General features: G+C 48.9%; 1 protein-coding gene across 1 annotated transcript; it reads right to left on the bottom strand.

Moving 5' to 3' along the window:
- Positions 1-332: 332 nt before the first annotated feature.
- On the bottom strand, positions 333-16,624 carry NR2E1 (nuclear receptor subfamily 2 group E member 1). Its single transcript, XM_049654652.1, has 9 exons — positions 16,543-16,624; positions 16,115-16,260; positions 12,576-12,663; positions 10,766-11,001; positions 9,290-9,436; positions 7,060-7,156; positions 6,523-6,672; positions 6,164-6,269; positions 333-2,078 (listed from the first exon to the last, which is right to left on the bottom strand). Exons 1-9 carry the CDS (start codon positions 16,622-16,624, stop codon positions 1,916-1,918), a joined length of 1,215 nt encoding a protein of 404 aa, XP_049510609.1. The 3' UTR covers positions 333-1,915.
- Between the last annotated feature and the right edge of the window lie 7,188 nt (positions 16,625-23,812).

The raw sequence follows: 23,812 nt of genomic DNA, 5'->3' as shown, positions 1-23,812 counted from the left end.
AGCTGCTGCCCAGAAGGAGCCCAAAGTGCCCATGGCATTGGGCACCTGGGATTTCCACCCCTGGCCTCTGGTGGTGCGGCCAGTGCCCTGAGATTTGCTGGGAACATCTGAACGCACTTTCTACTGCTCCTTCCACATCTTACTCACCAATGTAGATCGTCACACTTTATCTTTTTGATCACTAAATGATTTCAAGCTCCTGGTCAGGACTGAAATGTTGGCAAGAGAGAGGAGCGAGTGAATGAAGACTCTGCTAATCGGCCTCTTTCTTCTTCACACAGCAATTTTCCTAACAGATGCAATTACATTTGAGAGCTTCAGAGAACAGAATCTTATGTTTTATTTCTTTATTCATCATTTTACAAATGGGATTCACTGTAAAAAGGAAATTGCCTTTGTGGTTCGGTTCTTCAGGCTGGAGTGCTCTGAGCTTCAGTTTTTACACCAGCTGCTGCTGCCACCTTTTCTCTGGTGGGTGAGAACCAGCCAGGGAGGGAGGCTAAGAAATCAGGTAGAGTTCCTTTAAATCCAATATATTTTTATTCTTTGTAAATACAATGAGTACAACCTTTTAACTTCACAAATCAGTTAATTCACTTTGTACAAGAAAAGTTTTACTCATCCTATGATAGTCCAAGTGCTGAATATTTTTCCTCAGTGCTAGTACCTAATAAATCAAAATGTGAAAAGTACAGCAGCTATTTTAAAATGTTTGTTTCTACATTTCCATAAGTATAGATTCATACCAAAGGAGCAGCTTATAGTGTAGGACGGTGTGTGTGTGTGTGTGTGTGTGTGTGTGTGCGCGTGTGTGTGTGTGTGTGTGCGCGTGTGTGCGTGCATGCGCGCATTCAAGGCTTTACTAGAAACCGGTTTTCTGAAAGGCATTGAAGAGTCTCAGGCTGTTAGCATCGGATCAATCAAGAAAGCTTTTAGCCTCCATCTCCTTGGGGTTCCTTCTGGCATCATGTCTCTGTTCATTTACTCTCTGGTGCGACTGACTGAGACACGAGTTCGGACCCCCATTGCCTTTGGTCGCAGCACTTTGTTAACGGGACAGCAATCTGCCTCATCATCCATCTCCACTTTATTTGGTTTGGCTGTTTTAATTCATCCTCCCTCAATTTGCGTTCTTTTAGTAAAGCTCTTCTATTTTTGAGATGTTATCCAACCTGAAGTCTTGGTGAGAGTCTCCTTTTCGTCCACCAATTCCTTTGACAAGGTTGCCTGGCCTATGGTATCAAAGAGAGGGGGGGGGGGAGAGGGGAAGAAGGGGAAGGAGGGGAAGCAGAAGGAGAAAAACAAAAGAAAGAGAAAGGAAAGAAAAAAGATAGAGAAAAGCAAGTCTCACGGCATAAGCTACCTTTCATTCACTAACTCGGTTCTGAAGGCCACTTCATGATGTATTACGATAGAAGAAAAACTTTTGATAAAACTTTTGATTTAAGACCTAACCATTATTTTTAAAATAATTTCTCCAACATAAAATAGTTCTGAAGGCTGCTGTCTGATGTTATATACAGAACTATATTTGGTTACCCAACATTATCTGCTAAAAAGGAAAAGAAAGTTCTACCGATGTTTCAGCTTTTGAGAGTTCAGCCTGATCTTCCAAGTAAGAAGCAGAATGGCATGGCCTGTGGCAACCTCCCTACTATTCAGCCCCCCTTCCCAGGGCGTGGCTCTGCTCGGGTGGTCCTGTGACAACCCCTTTCCTTCCCAGGCTGCCCTACCCTGGCTGAGGCAGCAGGTCAAAGCGACTGGAACTGTTTTGTGTCAATTGGCATTTTTTTTTTCCTGAAGGCTACACATTCCCAGGTTTATGCTTCCTGAAGGGTTTGTTAGTTGAGGCTTATTCTCCGTGGGTAGAAGTTCATCAGATACTGTCCCATCCTGAAAAGTGGGGACTCAGAGCTTAGATGTCACTGGATTTGTACATATCTGAAAGCAGTCTTGTAATTGGCACGTTGCCGATGGTTTTTTTGAAAAACACTTCTTCTATCGTTGACGGACTAATAGAACGTAAAGCTGGCAAAAGCAACAGGAGTTTTCCAAAGCGACAGGGTTGAGTGGGATATCTGGAATAGGAGAAGCCATGACAGCAAGGTAAGAGCGACGACTCATGGGAATTCGCATCTCATACGTGAACGCACACCATCTTCAGCATAATTTCCTGATTGGGCCTCTTTAATACCACACTCTACCTGCAACAGAGACCTACGCAGGTGCTACTGGCCCTGTTGTGTGGGTTGAATACTTGAGGCATGAAGAACATAAATGATGCTGCCAAAATCACTGTCTTTACATTAGCAAAGGGGTTGCATTTCATTTGGAGAACAGGGAAGTTTAAGAAATACAGTTACTGGGGTGCCCAGGTGGCTCAGTCAGTTAAGCCTCCGACTTTGGCTCAGGTCATGATCTCACTGTTCGTGAGTTCGAGCCCCGCGTCGGGCTCTGTGCTGACAGCTCGGAGCCTGGAGCCTGCTTCAGATTCTGTGTCTCCCTCTCCCCCTGCCCCTCCCCCACTCGGCTCTGTCTGTCTTTCTCTCAAAAATAAATAAACATTTTATTTATTTTTTTTTAATTTTTTTTTAATGTTTATTTTTGAGACAGAGAGAGACAGAGCATGAACGGGGGAGGGTCAGAGAGAGGGGGAGACACAGAATCCGAAGCAGGCTCCAGGCTCTGAGCTGTCAGCACAGAGCCTGACGCGGGGCTCGAACTCACGGACTATGAGATCATGACCTGAGCTGAAGTCGGACACTTAACCGACAGAGCCACCCAGGCGCCCCTAAATAAACATTTAAAAAAAATTTTTTAAAGAAATATATTGCTAAGTGTAGGTCAAATAATACACTAAAGGTTGCCAGTGTCGAAAATAATCATGGTGTTGATGATAAAAGTAGCGATAACATTCACATTTTCTGATTCTCAAGGCTCCCTCATCAGGCTAGTTCCCTCAAATAAAATGGTTTCCTTCTCGAAGCAATTCTCCAAATTATTATTCAGGCATTATACTTAGTCACTCTCAGGAATAATTCCATCCTTATTACACTGCAAATTAAAGACTAAGTTCTGTTGGGTGGCAGTGCCACCCAACTTTCATGTCAATGAAATTGGCATATAATTAAAGATGTGAGAAATTGCTTAACAATTTCCTCTCTTGATGTCCAACATGCGTCTGTGCTCAGATGTGCAAGTTCGATTTTTTGCTGCCTTTAGATGCCTGTAAGCCACTTCCTCACTGTAGCCCTGATATTTCTTCAGTCAATTGTTTGGAATCAGGCATCCACATACTTTACAGGGAGGTCTCCCTCCACTACAACAAATCACCTGGAGGACTGAGCTCCAGGGACACCTGTCTGTAACCAAGCTGGGTCTAACCCCTGGCCACAACGTGCTAGAAACTGACAGATATCAAAATTCCTTTATAGGAGCTAGGTAGCTGAACACTGCATTTAACTGACCAATCACTCCAACCTGCAAATAGAATCCAGGGGAGAAATTGTCATGGCTGTCTGTTAGCTTTGGGTACCCAGCAGTCCCTCTCTTCCACCTGATGAGAGGCTGATCATTCTTTCTGAGCCTCTGAGGACCCCAATTGGCTCCTTCACGGCCCACCTTCATAATCACCCAGGGACAAGGACCACCAGACCACATTTAATAATGTGGTATGGAAATGGTGGAGCTTAGCTACATTTTTTAAAATACCCTAATCCCATCACTTATTCTCCTTGCTCAAAATATCTTCTATGTTTCCTGGAAAGTAATCCCCAAGACCCCCATCTCCCTTCCCCCTTGGTCATTTACTCTCTTCAACAGCTCCCAGGGTCAGGCCGAGCAGCAAGAACCCTGCATTGCGTACGCAGGGGCTGCCTAGACAAGCCTCTGCCATGTCTGCAGCACTCACCCAACATGCTGGAAGTTTCCTACGGTGAGGAACCACTGTGGGAAATTGTAACTTTCAGAAAGGATAGATTTGGGGGAATCCATAGACCATTAACTCTTGATTTTCTGCAAGTAGAAAATCCACTCACCTACTCACCCATTCCTTTCATTTCCTACTTAGGAAAGGACTGGATAGTCAACAAGAATTAATTGTCTGTTAGATGTCGAGTACTGTACTACCTAGAAACAATAACAATGTGTGTGTGTGTGTGTGTGTGTGTGTGTATGTGAGTGAGAGACAGACAGAGACATTGAGAGAGTCTGACTAATCAACATTAATTTTTAGAATATAGGGGCACCTGCGTGGCTCAGTCAGTTAAGTGTTTGACTCTTGATTTCGGCTCAGGTCATGATCTCATGGTTTGTGAGATCGAGCCCCACGTTGGGCTCTGTGATGACAGCACAGAGCCTGCTTGGGATTCTGTCTCTCTCTCTGTCTGTCTGTCTCTCTCTCTCTCTGTCCCTCCCCACTCTCAAAATAAATAAACATTTAATAAACAAAATTCCACGTCAAAGCAGTTGTGTTCTTTCAATTAATAATTTCCTTGTTTTGAGGCTGGGGTAGAAGTAATATACTTGTCATTTTCCTAAAATAGACTTCTGTTAATTTGTGGTTTAGCTCTCTCAGGTCACCCTAGGAGAAGCTTCTGGTGCACCAGGCCCTCTCAGGCTCCCCTTCCTCTTTGCTGGCACCTCTACCAGTCCCTCTACTGGCTGTCCCTGCAGCCCTTCTCCCCTGCTGAAGTCCTGCCATTCAAGGACCAGATCACATGTCATCTCCTCCATCACCCAGCCTTTCCAGACTTTCCTCAGCAACTAGAATTCATCTCTCCCACTCCACACTTTGCTTTTTCTCTCTTCTCTGTCCTCAATTGAATGATCACTTCTGCCTACTTCACGCAATGATAAGGGAAAGTGTCTTTTTCTTTCTAGTGTCCCACAATACTCACCAGGAGCCCCTCACATAGCAGAGTACTCAGCAAATGCTTGACTGAATCAGTAAGTGGATATCACATTCTTTTCAGTGTAATGTTCTTTATGCCTCAATGACTATAGATGTCAGAGGTCAGATATGACATACAAGTTCGTTTTTAGTGGGGCGGGGGGGGGGTAGTGCCCAAATTATGTACTGTTCTATTTTATAATTTTGAACAAGTATTAAGTGCTTACTATACATTCTGAAATTTAACATGGATTTAAATGTTTAAAACCATGGCACTTTAATTTGAAAGACATATACACATGTACTATCACTCAGCACAGGTTCACTGACACTCCATGGACAAGGAACGGTTTTATTCATTAGTTTTCAAAAGAGGATTTATAATAGAAATAAGCAGATCATAGCAGAAGTGGTATCACCCCCAGTGAATACAGGTGACTTGGTATTTCGCCGACCCCTTAGGTGAGAGAGATATTAACTGCCTCTACCCTCTCAATGTAGTTACTCCTAGCAGAGAGTCTATGGGCGATGTTGAGATGATCAAGACAGGTTTGCATGGGCTTCCTTTCAAGGTCAATCGAAGAATAAACAACAGTAGCAACTCTTTTCTAACCTTAGATCTACCACAGTCCTAACTTAGGAAGCTAGCAGGATTCCACCAACTCTTTAAAAGCCTTTTTTTTTTTTTCCATCTTAAAATGGAATCAGAAAGTCTTTAACTCTTGGTGGACTTGTCCATTGGTGCCAGGAGGAGCACTGCTGGAGCTCCAGTGGCTGAGAGGTCCTACAACTAGCCAAGAATATTCTCTGCCAGTGGGCCCTGCTTGGCCAGAAGTTGCCATGACTCAACAGAACTCAGTGGATACCAGTCATCAAAGCCAAACAGCAATCATGATGGGGCTAAAGATGGCCTCTCAAGGATGATGTGACCACTCTCTAATATATCAACTAATATACCACTTTGGCCTTCATTTTTGACCTTTCCCATATCAGGGTCCATTCACACAAATGTGTTCAAATGTTTTGATGGATCAACTTGTTCAGCCAGGACAGCCATAAGGGGTCTGGCAATGCTTTCATTTGGATAATCTAATCTTATCTGCTCCTCTCACCCATCCTGTGCAATAGGTGAGGACACAGATTCTAGCTAAATTAACTGGCTGGCAACAGGATGATTAGCCACAGGGTCTGAACTGGCTTATTACTGCCTGCTCACACATTCACAATGGAAGCAATTTTCTTAAGTGCACATTCAAGGCAAACAAGAGTCACCTGGTATGGATGTAGCTGTTGAGGGTTAGCTGAGCCTCATCTTGAAGGGCTGCGATGGCAGCAGCATTCCGGAAACTTCTCAGTTCAGAACCACTGTGTGTAGGAACTAGAAATGAAGACCAGGAAACTGTGATAAGCGACACAGGAAATGCAGACGGGAAAGCAGCTCTCTGGAAATGGATGGCTAGCAGGAGAACAGTAGGGTCCCCACTGTCGAGAATGGGGCCAACCTAAGAGTATCAGCTCCCTTAAAAACCATCACCTCTTTTTGCAATGATCAGTCTGGACTTTGAGGTGGCAGAATTAGGGAGGTGGCAAAACTGTGGAAGGAGAAGAGACAGGGGTTGGCGTCTGCCTACCAGCTTTGAAAGTGACGATGCATTTTAGACAGGCAAATTCGGTAGCATCTAACCGGAGTTGTCTAAACCGAGCCACCACCTCTTGTAAAGCTTGTATTTCAGATATGATCTTGTTCAGCTTCTGGGAATCTGTGTTGTCACCATTCATGCCTAGAATAGAAATATGGAATAAATGCTCTAATATGAAGGCATTTTCATGATTTAATATTGATTTTTGACAGAATTCTGCATATCAATATCTATTCAATTGTCACTCTAAGATATCTGATTCCGTGTAAACTGGCTATATTGTATGAAAGTTAATATAAAATCTTCTCTTGGATGATAACAAACACAGTAATTTGCATTTAAATAACAATGCAAGCAGTCATGAATACAACAAAACAACATTATTTGCATTTAAATATAGATTTATAAATGACAGGTATACTCTATTGTTCAGCAGGAATTTGTTATTCTTTACATGTTGTTCTTTTTTCAGTAATGTATTTTTATGGTAATTTCTACAACAAAGTCATTAAATTGTGCAATTCTTACCAGATACAGCCAGTAGAGTGTTAGCATCAACCGGAATGGCCCATTGTGCTATTCCTAGAACAAACAGTTCTCTCCAAGCATCTTCCAAAAGCATCAGCTGTCATACAATAGATGTATAATATAATATAGTGTGTAATTTATAAATTTATAAACAATTTCAATATGTAAATTTCCATTATTTTAAAAAGTGTTTTAAATGCCTGTCTTGGTAATTTTTCCCCTGAATATTCTAGCTTTCTTTTCTTTTCCATATTTTCCTTTTTGAAAAGGTGCCTATAGATAAGCACATGCATCTGAGAGTCAGCCATTCCAATTCCCCAAACTTTGCTTCCTCTGGAAAGGGGTTTACCCCTCATTTCCTTGCATCCATTCATTCCTGACCACCTAGAAACTTCTCCAGAGACCCAGGCTCTATGAAATGCCACCAGCAGCTCAGCAGGTGATCCCTTTCATATAAAATGCTGATATTATCAGGGTCGAGGATTAGAGACTAAGCGTGCAGATCTGGGCCCCCATCTTCCTACAAGGTTGGGGGGCTGGGCAGGGAGCAAGGAGAAATCACTAAATCCCAAGAGGCATGCAGGGAAATCAGGGTGTAATTATGTTAATCGGGTTTTGCTGAGTTTACCTCATCTCACTGCCTGATTTTTCTGAGACTCATAAGTGGACAGCATCAAGGTGCTTGTCATTTTCATTCTAAGAAAATGTGCTACTGAATATTTAAAATGAAAATCTGGCTCCTTTTCCAAATTAATATACTGGATTCCACTCCATTGCAGTTTGCTTGTTGTTGAAGGGTTTCCACTGAAGGGCTAAGTGGCAGACAGTAAGTAAATTTTGTTTGTATTAAAGAGTATACAGATACCTGTTTTGAGAAAAAATAGCCAGTGTGCACACATGCACGTGCACACACACATGCACACACACACACACACACACACACACACACACAAACACACATACACACACACAGCAAATGGTTAGAGTCAGCCAGTAAACCTGGTCAAAGATAGAACCTAACCATTTTGAAAAAATCTGTTTTTGAAAAATCTCTCAAAAACCAGCCAATTCTGGATGATTTATGTGAAGGGATTTCCTTTTGAGAGCTAAGAGCTGAATTGTGAAGGCTTGTAACCAAAATCACAATAAGACCAAAGGTTTAATTTTGAAAATGCTTTATTTTTAGTTTTATTGCATTAAGTACAGAAAATAATACTTTAAAAATGCAAGGTAAACAATATCTAATTCTGACCATGTCTGAAAGTCCAGGCTATGGAAAAAAAGAACATCCCATGCTAGAAGATTAAATGTTTTGAGCACATTGCTAGGTCTGTCTGTAGGAAGGATGCTTCATATTAAAGGGCACTATCATGCTTTAATTAGGTATAAAATGAATTAAATAAATAAACCATTTGCTTTTAAAACTACTTATTAGTTTTTGGGAAGTTTGTCATTAATTTCCATGAATGTCTGGGTAACAGCCAATGGTTATTATGAACACTTCATTTTCTTTTTTCCCCTCAAGATTAGAAAAATTACAGCAGAAGCTATTTCTGATATTCCTAACAACAAAATTTCTGGCTTTTGTTACAATGTAATTTTTAGCAGCACATACTCTTTCTCCCTCTGAATGTCATTTACAACTGCAGAATTATGCACAATGCCCATGTGTTTACAAAACCTCTAAAAGTACTTAAAGAATCAAGGGAGATCCTAGCCTAGAGTATGCAGTGTACCCTTTAACTGCACATGCTGATAAATTAGTGGTCAAGGCTGTATCACAATGGAAAATATAAAGCTCTGGGACATAAAATACTAAGACTAGCCCTGAAAATATTACAGGGGAATACTCTCATCATCCATTTCTCTCAGGTCCAATATTCTTAAGAAACATCGTTTTATTATCAATTTTAAATATCATTAAGATTTCAAAAATTTGTGATTCAATTAAACAGAGAGAGAGGGAGAGAGATGTTCTTCTATATTTGTTTTTCATAGCCCAGATCTAACTTTCCTGAAATAACATAATTGCATCTCTTAGTAAGGGTTCCATAGCTAGATATTTTGAACCCACAGTAAGAAGCTAGTAAAAATCGTTTTCCCATTGCTGCTAGGAAAGGATAGCTGGCCTTTGTGATTTATCCAGATAACCTCCAGTTTCATAAGGCTGATGACTGTTATTTTTTACCCAACCCCCTTCCCCGAGAGCTCAGTACCCTCTTGGTCATACCTGGTCCTGCAAAGATAGCGTGGAGAAAGCTGGTACACTCTTAGCCCACTTGATGCTCATAAACAGAAGCCTGGCAGCTGATTCACACACTGACTCTGTGGCCACTTCATACAGATACATTGGGGTCCCATTCACTTCATGGGGGTACTAAGCAGGGAAGAAAGAGAAACACCAGGGAGTGAGGAAACCACAGCTTTGCAAGAAGAGCCAATCTTTAAATTTTCTAATTAGAACAGGGAAGGAGACAGGAATTTGGGTGTTCTGCTGAAACATGCAGTTGCCATTGGTAGATAAAAAACAAACATCTATATCTATAGGCTTTGAGAAATAATAACCGTTGGGAAAGGCCCATTTCCAGTCTTTGGGGGCCCATTCCTTCCAGAGGGGCATCTGGTTTTTCTGTCCCCTGTGGCAAGTTTTCCTCAGGCTGAGCAAAGTGCCGGGCCTGTCTCCCAATTTAGACAAGAGCTGCTTGCATTTGTGTAAATAAAAATAGATGTGAAAAAAGTATAAATTAATAGGCATCCCAAACACAAATATGCATATGAGTATTTTTAGAAAGGATTAGTATATTATGGAAATATTTCAATTAGACATCTTAATCATTCACAGAGCATTCCCATTCATAACTGACAACATATTCATAACACTACTTTCCCAAGCTTATTATACACATCAAGGGTAAGAAAGCAATATTAAATATTGTGCTTGTGTGTGTGCCCAGGTGTTTGGCTTCCTTGCAGAGTGGGGCTGCAGCTGGCCCTCCCCTTCTCGGCCTGGAGTGGGTGCTTTGGGTAGGTACCAGCTGGAAGCCTGGAAGGCAGTCCCTAGGTGGCAGCCTTTTGAAATGGTTCAGGCTGTGGCCCTGCTAAGTAGAGACTCAGTCGTGATATAAATACATGCATCTCAGAAAAGAGGGAAGGGAGAGGGGAAACTGAAGCCAGATTCCTCAAACTGTCCTAACAGGGTGAGCTCCACACATTGTTGTTGCATTAGGGACCCACAGCTTTGCCCAAGGAAACAGATCCCTGAGATCTTCAACTCAGGGACTCTTTTCTACCAGCTGTAGCCAACTCCTTTTTGCTAGAAACAGAAGTGCTCTTCTAGTCTCCAGAAATACCTAGGTTGTTCAGCCAGGGCTCCACACCAAGGGATTTTTTTTTTTTTTTAACAGGTGCAGGTTCCTGGGCCCCGCCTCAAATTTGCAGAAACAGACTCTATGGGGAATGGGCCAGGGAGTCCACGTTTGTAGCCATCTCAGAGAGTGACTTTACTGACCACTAAAATTTGAGCACTCCTGGCTGAACAGGGAAAAGTAGGGAGGGGGCCTACAGCTCCCTGCAGAGCCTGACTCGGCACCCGCACCGTGGCCAGGTCTGTCTTTTGCTTGACCCCTCCTCGCTCAGAAGAGATGGGCAGGCCCTTCTCCTCCCTCAGCCAGGCACCAGACTCCCTGAGTCCAGCAGGGACACGAACCTTGGGCGTGGGCTGAGCCAGACTCACGAGAGTCTGCCGCTCCGGGGTGGCGGACACGGCGGCCAGCTCCAAGCCATGCGGCTCCAGCTGCGTGACTGCGGTGAAGAAGGCTGGCGCGGGCAGCGCTGCGGAGGGGAAGTGCGCAGCCGCCCCGTTCTCTTCCTTATGTCCACGGAAGTAGAGAGCCACCTGCTTGCGAATGGTGGACGTCCGAGGCCCCCGCTCGTGCTGCACCGCTGCAGAGACAGACAGATGGACGAATGCCCAGGGATCAAAGACTGGACAACACTTAGCCGCTGCCGCTCTCCCGGGCCAAATGCCCCATCTGGGCAGGCAAGGTCACTAGAGAGGTGAAGAGAGGGAGGGAGAGGGAATGTGTGCGCAGAGGACGCTCTGACAATGTCTTACACTGGAGGCATTAGAGAGCTGAAGCTGAGAAGAGGAGCCGGGCCCCAAGTGTCTGATAATGGCCACGCCTCAAGCAAGACTAGGTGTGCTCTCTGTGGGTTCAGGACTCTTTCCCACCCAGGGTGGTCGCAGGGAAACCAGAAACCTTCTGGGCAGGAGTAGTTAGATACCCTTGTATGCGACAACAGGGAGAGGGAGCATTGCACCCAGCCAGGCACAGCGTCCCTGCACACTTTTCCTGCTCCCCCACCTCCACCCCCGCCGAAATGGCTTTTGGCCTCCTAGGGCGTCAGGAGAAAAAGAGCCCGGGGCACACTGTGGGATGGAAAAAGGGAGCGCCCGTCTTGGAGTGTGCTGGAGGAAGGCAAGGGAGATGTGACAATTACCGCCAACAGTTTAAACAAACAAATTAATTCAGGGCAATCTTCCGTTCGCAGAGCTTGACAACTTGTCAATACACAAGTTCAACAGGTTGGACGCTCCCTCCTGCTTCCTGCGCCGCGGAGGAAGGATCACTCCCCAGTGGGCGCTGTGCCTCCTGGTGCTGCCACCCAGCCCGGCCCGTCGCCAAGGCAAAGTCCTCTCAGCATCCTGTCCTGAGACCCCATTCCTCCCTTTCGGCCCCCCCCCCCCTCCCCCCCCCCCCCCCCAGTGCAACCCAGGCCAGGCCTGGGGCGCCCTCGCCAGGACACCACCGGGCACGCACTTGGACTAAGCTCTGCGCAAGAAGCACCTTACTGCCTAGTTCTTGCTGCGAGCGTTTAAGAGCCTTCTGGGAGTTGGGTGTTAGAGGTACCCCCAGGCATCACCCTGCCTCTCCAGCCTCTCTTTGTAAAACCGAGAGAAGGCCCAGAAAAAGTCCAGATCGCCACAAAGGCCATCCTGATTTTGGAATCTTGAATTAGCAAACAAGGGCTTGAAATTCCGAGTGCTTGTGTCTCTGCCCTCCCTCCTCCGACACAGTTCCCCAGTCCCCACGATCTCCACCCTCGAAGGCTATCCAGACTGCGAGATTCTGCGGGAGACTAACAGGCTTAGAAGTGGCCACAAAAGAGCTGCAAGGAGAGGCTAGAAGAGGTATTAGGATGTGAAGCAGGAAATACTGCGCGTGTGTGCCCAGCAGACTGGGGCTCCCGGGATCGCGGTCTCCGTGGGGGTGGTTATGGGGCACTAGTTTCCAATGTGGCCATGGGCCATACTTGGAGAGTTCCATAGAGTGGGGGTGGGGGGCTCATGCAGAGAGACGGAAGGATATGACTGAAAGTCCGAGGCCAATTCCCAGCATCTGGAAAGATGTGCTGGGGAGATGATTTACATTCATTGGAGTGCCATGTATTTTCTGTACATATAATTTGCTTACTAGTCAACCAACATTAGAGCGATAAAAATCGGTACTGATTACCATCTTTGTTCATGTTGACTTCCAAACACTTCTTCAGCCGACACGCCCTGCACTGGTTTCTGTGCGTCTTGTCCACCGGGCAGCCTCCCTGGAATAGAGCGCAGGAGGTCAGCGGCCCAGGGCCTTTAGACTGGAGACGCGAAGCCGGCGCCAGGTGGAGGGAAACGTGGAGGCGGGAACGGACCCCGCCACGGACCTAGGAGCTGCAAGCCTGGGTCCGCCAGACTCAAAGGTCTTGGGCATGAGCAGGGCCAGGCAGAGAGAGGGCTGGGATTCCAGGGGCTACTTCAAAAGGAACAGCCCCTGACCCTACGAAAGTGGACAAGGAGGAAAAGTCCTTCTCCAAGCAGGTGAAGGGTCCCAGCGCCTGGTTGCCCGACTGCTGTGCTGGAAGGAGCTCTAGAGGGGAACTTCTTCCAGGCGCGGAGGTGGTGCAGCAGGAGCGACACTTTTCAGTACCGAAGACAGCGACCTGGCCCAGAGGCGGAGGCGTCAGAGCTGGGCTGGGAGCAGGCATGCTGGTCGGGATCGCCGCTATGTCCAGTCTACCTCTTTCTGTCACTTTCTGTCAGATAACTCTCTCCCATTTATTCTTCACTATGCTGTTTCCTTACTCTTGCCGTTGTACCTGAAGCCATTCTTATAACCAGCATGTGAAACTTGTCTTAAAGACTTGCCTCAGCACAGATTCATGGAAACAAAGCCATTCCTGGAAAGTGAGGCAGAAGCCAGAGTGATTAGGAGGGCAAGACCTACGGAGGTGAGGATGGGAAAGGAAGAGTCCAAGGCCTAGGCAAAATCTACAGATGCCCGCTATGTAAATATGACCAGAAAGATAATGTGATGGACTGTCTGACAAAACGATAATATGGACTGAGAAAATTGGCATTATAACTGGGGGGAAAAAAAGAGCTAATTACTGACTTACAAATATTGATTTGAGATGCACGAGAAAATAAATGTTTTAACTAATGACACTTTCTGGGAAACTATTGGCTATTAGAAGAGGAAATTTACAGGGGCGCCTGGGTGGCTCAGTCAGTTAAGCGTCCAACTTCAGCTCAGGTCATGATCTCATGGTTTGTGAGTTCGAATGCCATCGGGCTCTGTGCTGACAGCTTGGAACCTGAAGCCTGCTTCGGATTCTGTGTCTCCCTCTTTCTGTTCCTCCCCCGCTTGCACTCTCTCTCTCTCTCTCTCTCTCTCTCAAAAATAAATAAAGATTAAAAAAATTTTTTTAAAGAAGAGGAAGTTTACAGAGAAAGTTTCTAATGGAACTTCAGTGTTCATTCAGTGTTAGGTGTTATTACTGAGGGAACTTATACATAGATACATATAGTCACAGCTACATATGCATTTTATACACCAAAAATACAGAATAAGTTTGGTGCTCTTCTCTGTTTATACGACTTGCTACTGTTACATGTACGCTGGGAAGAAAGAGAATATAATAAATGCATTTTATTTTGCTTCATAACCTAAAAAATTCATATACTCTGAATTTGGAGTATGCACACTTTCTGAAATAGCCCTTAGGAAAAAATAACACACTTGAATATACTTTTTTATGAGATCCCACCCTTCTGATTTAAAATATATTGAGGTAATATTTACAATAAAGGTGGGGCAGAGGTTCATAGTAATTTCCATATGTTTTAATTACTATTAACAATAAATTAGAATATTATTTATCTAATCTTAGAATAAAAGAGATAAAGGAAATAATCTTTGCTTTCTAAGTGAATTCTTTAGGGCAACTTTGAGGGCCAGTGTAATAGCTCAATGTAAAGAGGTTTAGAGAACTTGTTATTAAATGCAGTCATATATCTATCCTCAAATGTCATCTTCCTAGTATTCTGATAAACAAGCTAATGCAAAATCGAAGCCTTCATTTGTTCTTAAGAGTGTCTTGAAATCAGATCATATGTATATAAATATCTGAAGCTTGAGAGAAAGATGAGTGCTTGAGCTCAGCCCATTTATTCTCTCTGTAAGGAGAGGACACCAAGCCTGATGAGTCTATTATCAGTCCTTTACAAGGACTTGGACTGACATCAATATGTTTGAATTGATAGCCAACCCCTTTGAAAATATCAAGCATAACATCTGAGATTTTGATTCCCCAATTCTGTGCATTGCATAAAATTAAAAGGTAATTTAAGTAGAAGCCTGCTCAAATCTGAGGACCCACAGTAATCTCATATTCCTGTGGGGCTACAGGGATACAGCCCTGCATGTGTATAATGTGATGTGTCCATATGGTGAGCTAGAAACTGATACAGAGCTGTGTACCCAATTAAACAGGTAACAGGGCTGGAGTTCAAAATAACTTATCCAAATGTAAATATCATCATGTTTTTGTTGATAATCCAAATCTATTGGAAATTAATATGAGCAGACATAGCTTTAGAAATAGAATAATTCACTAGCAGCAGACAATATTTGTGTATGTATACACATATATAAATATTAATTAGTGAAGATGTTTTACCATTTTGGTTACCAAAGGATGACTTCTGACTAATACTTTCTCCAGGATCTTCTTGGGAGTCAAAGTGGTGGCTCTGTGCTGAGGGTCTGTGTGCCTGGCTGAGGAAAAGGCAAAGTGTGGGGCCAAAAGGCTGATCTCCTTGAAATGAGCCTATTGCTGAGCTGGGAACTGAGTCAGGGGGTCCTACTTGCTCTTTCTGGAAGCTTTGGCTCACTCTCAGCCCATGCTCTAACCCCCTTGTCTCTCTGAGATAGTTCTGCTTGCTCAAGACCAAAACACAACCAACCAGGCACATCTTCTAAGCAGAGAAAGAGAAGACATGGGAATCTTGGAGAGGATCCAATTTACCTCTTCCTTGAGAGTCTTCTTTTCCTGTGCACTCTGCCTTTTCTGTGACTCTGCCTAGCTAAAGTCACATGGGTGCTGAAGCCCCACTGACCACTACCAGAGCAGTCCTGCTACTCTGAAGTTGAAAGGACACAGCCCTTCACAGGGCAAGCCCTCCGTGTTCCAAATGGTCATGCTCACTTTGGGTGGCAACCTTGACTGAGATGCTTTGTGCCTTTTCCTTCTACCATGGCAGGCAGTGGTCAGGTCACTGAGCTTGGGTGCTGCTAGGAATGTGGGTGGGGTGCAGGCAACAGAACATAGCCTTTCTCCAGATTGCCCTTGTGGTTTAGATTCTGAAGTTCCTTAGGTACCCTCCTCTGACTTCAAAGCCACTGGGTGTGGGCCATACCCTGTGTCAAAGTGTGTCAAAGGATTGCAAAAAGTGGGACGTGTGTGTGTGTGTGTGTGTGTGTGTGTGTGTAGGGAGGAGCCGGGATTTCAGATTTTCCCCTGCAAACTCTGTATCTTCCCTTAGCTCTTCCCGCCTTTCCCACGCGGAAGAGCCTCTGAGCGTTGAGGCGGGAAGGAGGGAGAGGAAGGGAGAGGTCAGAGCTTGGTCTCTCCCCAGCAGCCTGGAAACTCGGAGGAGGCCTTGGCACAAACAAAGAAAGGGGAGGCAGCAGACGGAAGCCGGGCGGTGCAGCCCTGGCCGAGGTACCTGGTTTCCAGATTTGCAGACATACGTCCTATTCCTTCGGATACTCCGTTTGAAAAACCCCGAGCAGCCGTCGCAGGCGTAGACCCCGTAGTGTTTCCCCGAGCTGCGGTCGCCGCACACTTTACAGGGGATATCTAAAATACGGCCTGAAATCGCAGGAAAGACAGGGAAGGGGGGAAGGGGCGAGAAGGAGAGGAGGGCGGAGAAGAGGGAGGAAAGGGGAGCGGGAGAGAGAGATGCTAAGCAATCTGACCTCTGAAGGGATTAGCACCGAAGCTGCGGTAAAAGCAAATAATGAAGTGATTTTATAGCCAAACTTTTTTTCCTTGAGCAAGTGTCAGTTTCCTACAATGAGCATTATTCATGCACCGCTACATGTATTTGGGTCTCTTCTAATCGCTGAGACCCATTTTGGAATAAAAGATTACAGCAGGCCGGGGCGGCAGCACGGCCGCCGCTGCCTTTCTGCTCCGCGGAAAGTTTGGCCGCGTCCCTCCCCCGCTCTCGCATTAAACAGAGAAAGTTGTTAGCGCGCGAGGAGACAAACTTGAAATGTAAAAGGGGAAAGAAGAAAAACAAACACGGCTGGAACCGGGGATGGCAGCTGGAAGGCAATCGAGTTTTCTCTGAGCTGCCGGGCGGTTGTTATTATTAGGATTATTATTGTAATGCTAATACTAGGATTATTAATGATAATAAGGGTAGTGGTAATTGCCCAACTTTCGCTTTACCTATTTTAAAAAATGCTTAGTGGATCGCTTTTGAGAAATTATTTCTTTTAGGAAAAGAACATTTTCCCCCCAAAGTAACTAGGACCGGGCTGGGCAAACGAAAGAGAGTGACGCGTGTGCGATCCCTTAGCAGGTTAGCGCGGGACAGCCACCCCCTTCTCCCTCCACTCCCCAAGTTCTTCTTCCTCAAAGACCTGTCTCCTCACACTAGATCTCGGTTGGGTCCCTTCCTGCCTGTTTTCCACCACTGTGGGAGGCTGATATTTTAAAGGATGTAGCTGGTTTCTCTAGACTGTCCTCCACCCTTACTGGCCTCGACAGTCGCCTGGTTTAAGAGAACTTTCCTTGGAATCTCCTCAAGCCTGGGGTGGCCATGGACCTTGGAGGAATGTTAGGGAGAGGGTTGTATCCCAAAATTCAGAAGAGAAGGAACTATTTTCTCTAAGGTTCAAGAGTCCAACAAGCCTGAAGAGATTTATAGGGACTTAGAAATCTTTCCTCCCACAAAGTATTAAAGTGTTAACATTTTGGTAGTAACAACAATGATAGTAATAATTAACTTCTTTACATTAAATTTTCAAGTCGCTACTCGACCAAAGGCCTCCAGTCTGGGCCCGAGATGCCTCCGCCTCGATGAAACTGGACAGTTGCTCCCTGGGGCGCTCAGGTTCGGGAACGCTATCAGGCTGGGGTGCAGAGAAGCGAGTCAGAACAACCCGGCAAGGGGAATAGAGAAGGCGTGGGCCCCACGTCGGGAAGGGCCGCTGAGGCCTCAGAAGTGGAAACTTGCTCGTGGATTTTGAGGCGTCCTGGTAGGCGCGAACCCCTGACCAAGGCCTAGGAGGACCTGCTGGAGGCCGGGAAGGAGGGACTTAGGGAAAGCGCCGGCGGCCAGGGTGGGGGTGGGGGTTCGGGAACGACCAAGCTCGGCCTGGGTAATTACAACCCCGCCATAGCACCTGCCTATACAGCCACCAGTGACCCGTCAAAAAGAGTAGCATGGGAATTCAGACGGCGACAAAGGCCGGTGGGGGAGGCGCGCGGCGAGGCGACCACCGCCTCGACGCCCCCTTTCCAGTACTGTGGGAGGAGAGGTTGTGCTGGGGGGAGGAAGGGGCTGGAGAGCGCCAGGAGAGGCCACAGCGGGTCTTGTCCCTCACCCCCTTCGGCCTGTCAGTGCGCCCAAAGGAACTCACAGCCGCCCAGCAACCGGGGACGCGAGCTCTGCTGCGCCGCAATCACGCTAGAAACAGTAAACTTGGTTTCCATATTTTGCAACCATCGTTCCCAGCATGACACACGCCCTCTGGCTGAGCGGGGGTCCATGTTTGGGGTTCAGCAATCTTGTCGCCCCAGCTGTCTTCTTCCTGGTAGCAGTTTTGATGATGCCAAGATGAGCGCGCAGGAGGAGCAGTGGTGGGCTTTCTTCCCCCCCCCCCCCCCCGCTTCCCATCCAGACAGAGGACGGGGACACACATCTCTGTAGAAACCCATGGGACGCAGGGAGGACCAGTGCAGGGTGGGTGACTGTCCTCCAGATGGGGCGGGGTGCGGGGCTCCTCGACAGTCGCCCCTCGGGGCCTCCACAGCTGCGGGTCGGCCCTGCCACGGAGCAGACCTCCGAGTCACGGCTCCTGGGGCAGATTAGAGGCAGGCGTACTCGCCCGGGGCGGGGCACAGGAGGGAGGGACGCGAAAATTCCGGGGCATAGCGGGTCTGCGCCTCAGACTCCGCCACCCAGCCACGTAAAGGTGACTTGGGGTCACGAGACAAGCTGGTTGACCCCGTTGCAAAGCTCCTCTCATTTAGCAAACCGAGCGAGCTCCGACGTGAGGCAGGCGGGAGTTTCCTGAGGCTGGAAAACCGTTCTTAACTTCCCTCGCCAGGGGGTCCCCTCGGGGCTTTTTGTGTGTCATAATTGCCTAAAGATATATGGCAGCTTCGATTACTGTAATTACCATCAGAGGCTGTTGAAAGAAGTTAGTCTGGGCTGCAGGGGTGACTGGCCGGGGTCTTGTTACCACCCAGGCGGGGCTCCCGGGTGACATCGCTCTGCCCTCCAGCTGTGCGAAACCGAGCGAGGCGGGGGCCGCAGACCTCGCGGCCCGGCTCGGTCCTGACCTCGCCCGCTGCGCGCCGACCTCCTTGCCGCCCGGGGCCCGAGGGCCGCAGGTCTCGGGCCCGGCTGCCGCCACCTGTCTGGAGAAGGCCGGGATGCAGCGGCGCCGCGGGCGGGGGCGGCCTTCTTGCGGGCCTGAGAAACTGTAACAGCTGCGGCCGAACCCGCGCCGGGTCTCAGGCTTCCGAGGCCGAACTCGGGCCCTTGGGAAGTTGGAAAGCTCCCAAGTTTCCCCAGCGTGTCACTCAGCCGTTCTTTCTGAGTCCGGGCGGTTCACCTAGGTGCCAGTCCACCGTGCGCGGGTGCGGGCCCCCAGTGAACCGAGCTTGGCGCCTGCCCCTTCCCCCTGTTCCGAGGCCTCGCTTTTCAGGCGCCCCCCCCGCCACTCCAACACGCATCAACCCCGCCGACTCCTCACCCCAAGTGGGCGAACGAGTCCGAGGCTCCTTACTTCTAGGGAAGAAGGCGAGGGCCTGTCTCAGGGCGAAGTAGCCAGGAGGCCTGCCGAAGCCCGCAGGCTTCTGTTTTTGCATTAGAGGCTCGGAATGCTGCAGAAAAGGTTTCCTTCTGCCCCTCCAGGGAAGGACCTCACCCTCCAGAACCTGGGCCACAAAAAGCCAGGCCTCCTCGCTTCCCAGAAATTGGAGCAGCAAGGGCCAGCGTAGGCCGGAGGCTAACTGGAAACGCCAGGCCTCCGCAAGGGTCGGCTCTGATTTGTGCGGCGGCAAAGTTTCCTGCTCTCTTCCCTCTGCCCTGGTTCTAAACATCTCTCCATTTCTCTTTATTGTTCACGTTCACTTCACTTGAATTTTTAAAACGGTAACACCCAAACCAAAGCGAACGGATAAAGTGAATTGCTTGCCACTTAAGTGGGACTTCATCATCAGTTCTCAGAAGTATCTTGGATTCTCCCAACTTTCAAAGACTCAAGACAATGAGGGCGTGAGGGGAGGGGGTGTTTGAGGAAAGCAAGGAGCCGCAAAAATGCTATAGGCAAAGACAACAAGGGCGGCGGGAGATCTCCGGGACGTGGGGACTGCGGCGGGGGCTACCTCCAGTCTTGGGCCCCGGAAAAGGCAGCCCTGGGCCACCGGAAGGCGGGAACTGAAATGCCCCCAGGAGATCCGAGCCTTGCGACAACGCCCGCCCGCGCCGGCTCGGGCCTCCACATTCTCGGGTTCCGCAGGCACCGGGAGGGCAGATGCCCTCACACACACAGACACGGAGCCCCCCACTCTGGCGTCTGGGGTTGGTTAGAGATCAGCCACGGCTCGACATTCTGACGGGGAGCTACCAGATAGGCAAGTTTGAGGGAGGAGAGAAGCGCGCGAAGGGAACAGGCCGCACACTCCTGCCTCTGCCGAGCTCCCGCTCGAAAAATCCTTGGGATTAGGGATTTGGTCCCCTCTTTGCTAGAGCGGTTCGCCATACTTTAAATTCCCCAGTTATGACCTACGCGGATTTAGGATTAAGGAAAATGTGACTTTTAAATTGTTTCTGCTTCCCAGTTTGCAGGATTATTTGAAATAACTAGAAACGGGGTGCAAAGCATTCCTTTCAAATCCGCTTTGCGCAGAGTTGCTTTTGCGCGCTGGAGCTCGGAGTTTTGAGCGAGCGTGTTATTGTGCTGCAGCCTGGAGCTGCGGCCTAGTTCCCGCCCCCCGTCGACACTCCCCCCCTCCCCTTTCCCCGCACCTGGTCTCTAAGCGGATGCGACTCGCGGGACTGGCGGGCTGCATGGGTCTCAACCTTCCCACCAAACCGGGGGGGGGGGGGGTGGTGAGAAATCAAGCAATCCAGAGGTAACGAAATTCTTCCCTCACCACGAAACATCCCGACTCACGGGCTACAAGGAGCTGGGCCAAAGCGCACACGCCGCCGGAGTCCCTTTCCCGGGCTCGGAGCCGCAGCGTTCCGGGCAGGATCTCCCCGGACTCCTCTCCCGCCCACCCCAGGCTGCGCGCCTGAGCCCCGCGGCGGCCCGAAAGGTACCCACTTGTTGATCCGGCCGGCTTGCTCATGCTGGCTGTCCCGGGGCGGAGCGGTTGGTGGGCGCTGCCCGAGTCCCGGCCGGCAGCGCCCGCCTCGCCGCCGGGCGCCGCAGCTCTCCAGCCGCCCTCCAGCCTGCAGGCTCCCGGGCCGGACAGGTGGGTGTCGGTTGCGCGCTGCGCTGCTCCCTGGGCGTTCAGAATTCGTTCCACAGTGGGAATTTAAGCATCCTCAAGTTTCTTCCCGGCTCTTGCAAAACCGCAGCTGCTGGGAATGTTGCTTGGTATGGACACACGCATGGACAGACAAACGGAGAGACGGACGGGCAGATCGAGGAAGAAGGGAGGAGGACAGCGAGAGAGGAATAGTGAAGGACAGAGACGGAGACACGAAAATGGTCTTCCTACGGAGCAAAAAGGACAAGATCCCACTCTTTCCCCATCCCTGTCTCTCAGTCTTCAATTTCTCCTTCTACATTAGGCATGCAGAGTGTGGCCAGATCTCTACAGACCGCTGCTCTTTTAAGGAAAGAAGGAAAACACCACCGCAGTCTCAGGCAGATGGGCTCGGCGCTGCCCAAACCAGAGAGCGGAGTGGGAAACTAGATTGCTGGGAAGTCTTCCGAGGGAACAGGCAGCCGGGTCCCAGTTTCCGGGGAGAGCCGCGCACTGAGCGGCAAAGGGTCCCCGAAGTTCATTACCCCGTGACTTTGTGCTTGTCGCTGCGGGCTGGGTCCCCTGTAATATCTCCAGAAGCGCTCTGACAGGCAGCCGCGGGGAGGGGAATAGGGCGTCCCTGGCCCACTTAGCTTTTCCCCCAACTCCTGGCGGGGTCTGACGTCAGCCATGTGCGGGGAGGGGATGGGAAGAGGGAGGGGGTTAAATGCTAATGATATTAATGAACCTCCAAGCGGCTCCCAAAGAAAATGCAGGCGCTGTCGGAGCAGCCGAGTTAGAGTGTGAATATGGGAGTGTGGCTCTGTGCGTGCGTGATGGTGAGGACTGTGCTGCTCTTGTAATAAAAATGAATTATTATATTTCATGGCAAGGGGAAGGGGAGGGGAAATGGAGCATTCTCAAAACGCTTTCCCCCTTCTCTCCAGAGCGCCAGACAGATTCGTAGAAGAAACTGGGTGGCTGTGTGTTTGTGTGATTGTGCGCACCGGATATGGCCATGTGAGTTGGTTCATTCTTGGTCCCGTGCCCTTTCTGTTGGGTAAAACTTGGATCTGGTCCGAGGTGAGTAATTATTCATTTTGCAACTATCTACAGAAAGTTGTAGCTGAGGACGCTGTGTGCGGACTTGGGGCCTGGGATGGAGTCTGCTGAAGGCTCGGCGTTCCTGCGGCCTTCGCGGGGTCCGCTTGGGCACCAGCCTTGGGGAGGGTGCGCCCGCTCCCAAAGCAAAGCCCATCCGGAGCACAATGAGGCTCCTGTCGCCTCCATTATCTGCACTGGAGCGGCTGCAGGACAGAACTTACCCTACCAGGCTTCGCTGCGCCCCCCCGCCCCTTCCCGAGTAGCTTCCAGGGATTCTGGGGAGCTTCTTCCGCCTTACACCCCCAGTCCTCCCGCCTGCCTTCCCCCGCCGACTCCAGTGCTCTCTCACGCCCTGGTCCCTGCACCGCTCTGGGAGAGCGCACGCCTAGGGAGCGGTGATCCCGAATCTCCAAGAGATTAATTCTTATTTAAGCTCTCCCAGCAGCTTGAACTTGTCGAACAAGAGCTTGCCCGCCGGTCCTCCGGGCGTGGGCCGGCTAGGGGTCAGGGGTCACACCTCCTGCTCTCCCGCCCTCCGCGGCGCTTTTGGTGGTGGGGGGTGGGGTGGGGGAGGAGAACTGAGACCCGCTCTCCGAAATTCTGCCTGCTTTCCCCCAACTGCACTTTCTTCAGACTCAGGGTCAACCCGGGCTTTCGATCAGAGTTTGTGTGTGTGAATGCTTGCGTCCCCCGAGCCCTCGGAGGGCGCAGCAGCTCCTCCGCCCGGCGTCTCCCGGGCACAGGCTGTGCGCTCCTGCAGGCAGCCGCAGCACGTGACTGCAACTTTCCGCAGCAGCCTTTGCGGGGCCTGGACCCCCGGCCTGCGCACCCCACACGCACGAGAGCCCGCGTCCTTGCCAGGGTCGTACAGCCTCCGGGGCTCGGGAGCTGGGGACACCCGGAAAAAGCAAGACAGGGGACGACTATTTCCCAAATTAACCCTCCTTGGGTTTTTTTGTATTGGGACGAGATTAGGGAATCGTGGGACTAAACCATAAACCTGAGGGTATTTTTGAGGAGAATGGAAAAGAAATTAAAATTTTTGACAGCCAAATTGGGCAGCGTACTGGCCGCGCACGCGAAATGGTACAAAGTTTAACTCCGCGCCCAGAAAGGGAAGTGATTTCCAGGCGTCGTTTGAGAAACACAGTTATTGTCTGATGCTCGGTTTTGGAGCCTGGGGTTCTGGCTCCCGCCAGAGACCCACTTGTCCCGCCGCCGCTGCCTCTGCAGCCGCCGCCACCACCGTCACTATCATGTGGACGCAGAGTGGGGCGCTTCGTTAAGGACAAAGAACAAGATCCAAGTACAGTACTGTATCTCAGGCGAAGATACAGTCCAATGTCAAAGACTAGACCTGGGCCTGTCCCTGGGGCAAAGCCTTAGGATTCGGTGGCAAGAAGGCGACCTAGAAACTGCTTTTTGGGAGGGGTCGCTTGGAGGTAGGAGGACTATGGCTCTCGAAGGGTCCAAACTACCTCTTCCTCTATTCCCCGACATTCTTGCCCTGCTGGCTCATTTGTAGGCATAAAAACTTCTGAAAAATACTCCCGAGGCTCATCAAATTGTCTCAAAATCAAAATGGGAATGCCTCCCTCTT

The sequence above is a fragment of the Panthera uncia genome (genome assembly GCF_023721935.1).
Source record: "Panthera uncia isolate 11264 chromosome B2 unlocalized genomic scaffold, Puncia_PCG_1.0 HiC_scaffold_24, whole genome shotgun sequence".
Lineage (NCBI taxonomy): Eukaryota > Metazoa > Chordata > Mammalia > Carnivora > Felidae > Panthera > Panthera uncia.
Note: the sequence above shows the minus strand (reverse complement) of the source record. Positions and strands in the feature narration are given on the sequence as shown.